Source organism: Chelonus insularis, unplaced genomic scaffold (assembly GCF_013357705.1).
Source record: "Chelonus insularis isolate UGA/USDA-ARS -01 unplaced genomic scaffold, ASM1335770v1 contig_68_pilon, whole genome shotgun sequence".
Lineage (NCBI taxonomy): Eukaryota > Metazoa > Arthropoda > Insecta > Hymenoptera > Braconidae > Chelonus > Chelonus insularis.
In genome coordinates, this window is record NW_023276705.1 from 70,482 (window position 1) to 72,535 (window position 2,054).

The following is a 2,054-nucleotide window of genomic DNA, read 5'->3' on the forward strand; positions in this document are numbered from 1 at the left end:
CTGCTAAATATTCTGCTTAAAAAAATGATTGTTCATTATTTAACTTAATACTAATATCGTCAGTTTTAAATAATCTTTTATTTATTAAATTCATTTATTGACTTATTAGCAATATTTTTTTATAGTTCTAATTAATTATTATCATTATAATAATTTGTTTAGAAATCATTCATTTTGGTATTCAATGTACAAATTGAAATAAATCTAGGCTTCAAGAACGTGATTGAGGTATGCAATGTAGCAGATAGCCAATCGAAGGATTTCAATTTTGGAGAGTTTCTTGTCGGGCGGAAGTGTCGGCAAGAGCTTTCTTAGTTCTGCAAATGCGAGGTTGAATGCTTCCACTCTTACTCTTTCCCTATTGTAAAGTATCTATTAGAATGATTTTTTTGTGAATAATTATTGATTTTTCAATTAATTGTTAATATTTAAAATCATTTAATTATATTGAAAATAATTTTAAAATTTATTTTTCCTGGAAAATCAATGAATTAAAATGAAAAAATGAACATAAATTGCTTTCTAATTTAAATAATAATTTTTTTTCAAATTACAGTAAAGAGTTGAATTGAGTAATTACCGAGTAGCATGAGCAGTTCGATACTTTTGAGTAGCTCTCCGACGCCGTCGGCGTTCCTCTCGTGAAAGAGAGCTTAATGAATTTGTAGAATTCATAACTCCATTTGATCCATTAAGGTTCATATTAATTGAATTCTCTCTTTCTCTATAAATAATTAAAATATAAAATTTAAACAAATATGAATGTTGAGATTTGTTCAATCGACTTTATTTCTACTCTCTAAAAATGAAGCAGTGAAAGAAATGAAATACACTGCAAAATCAGTGAATATAATACAACTGATTCAATCAATGGTTCCATTTACACTGCAAAATTAATGAATATTCACTGATTTTGCAGTATATTTCATTTTTTTCACTGTTTCATTTTTCGAGAGTAAGAACATTCGTTGATTTATTATAATATGATAAAATTTGTGAGTTTTAAATATTTTTACACACCTTCGAGTACGTGATTGAACACCTACATTACAGCATTTTGATATTGGATGCAATGCTTCTCTCTCCATCATGTATTAATGTTGCTAAAATTTCCCAAGAAGTTTACTTTTTCTTTCGTTATTTTAATTATTTTCTCATATTTATGCTTATTAATTTAATTCCAATTCTTTATTGTATTTTAATAATTTTTGTTGATGTGTTAAATAAATAATAAGTCATAGACCAACACTTTAACCTTCTGTTATTGTGTCAATAATATTTTTCACCCTTTCTATTTCCGTGTTTTGGCCATAATGTTTATTCTCTTGAGAGTCAAATAAATCCAAATAGTCAACAATCGAAAATAAAATTACAAAAAAAATATCTCTGATTTTTGCTATTTTTACCATTACAAGTAGATATAAGGGTATTTAGTCAGACGTCGAATAATGATAATGAATTTAGAGACTTCAATTTAGTCGAGTTTTTTGACAACAAAATATCAACAGAATCAAAATTCAAGCTTAATTTATATCTTTATATGTCGTGAGCTTGTAAAAAAATCATAAAAAATCAAAACATTCAACATATTGACATCGTTGGACAAGTCGTGTTATGTGTTATGCAAAGAACACTTAAAAATTTATATATACATAAGTATTACATATTTATTTTTCCAATTTCGATGTAAAACTGACTATTTGTATGGATTTAGAGAACACGTAAGAATAATCTCTTTAATAATTTCGAAGGATGAATTCCTTTACCCTCTTTTATGACATTACTTCTCGTCACATATATTTTGATATTATTCACAAAATATCAACTTTTATTGCATTTTTTTAATCTCTATTTGTTACTATTTAAACACAGTTTCCCGTTACAAAAAAATTTTTAACAATTTCAAGATAATAAATTTATACGAGTAGGCTAATGTAAATAATAACTTGCTAAATGTTTTGATTAAACAATCTTACAAATATAATAAACATTTTTCTGCACTAATAAAAGCAATCCTATTATTCAGTCTTTTATTTACTAATCTTGTAAACTAT

The 2,054-nt window shown here is 25.6% G+C and overlaps 1 protein-coding gene across 1 annotated transcript; it reads right to left on the minus strand.

Moving 5' to 3' along the window:
* Positions 1–204: 204 nt before the first annotated feature.
* On the minus strand, positions 205–1,114 carry LOC118070833 (helix-loop-helix protein 1-like). The gene is made up of 3 exons (XM_035089662.1): positions 1,021–1,114; positions 581–724; positions 205–358 (listed from the first exon to the last, which is right to left on the minus strand). Exons 1-3 carry the CDS (start codon positions 1,089–1,091, stop codon positions 205–207), a joined length of 369 nt encoding a protein of 122 aa, XP_034945553.1. The 5' UTR covers positions 1,092–1,114.
* Positions 1,115–2,054: the final 940 nt, after the last annotated feature.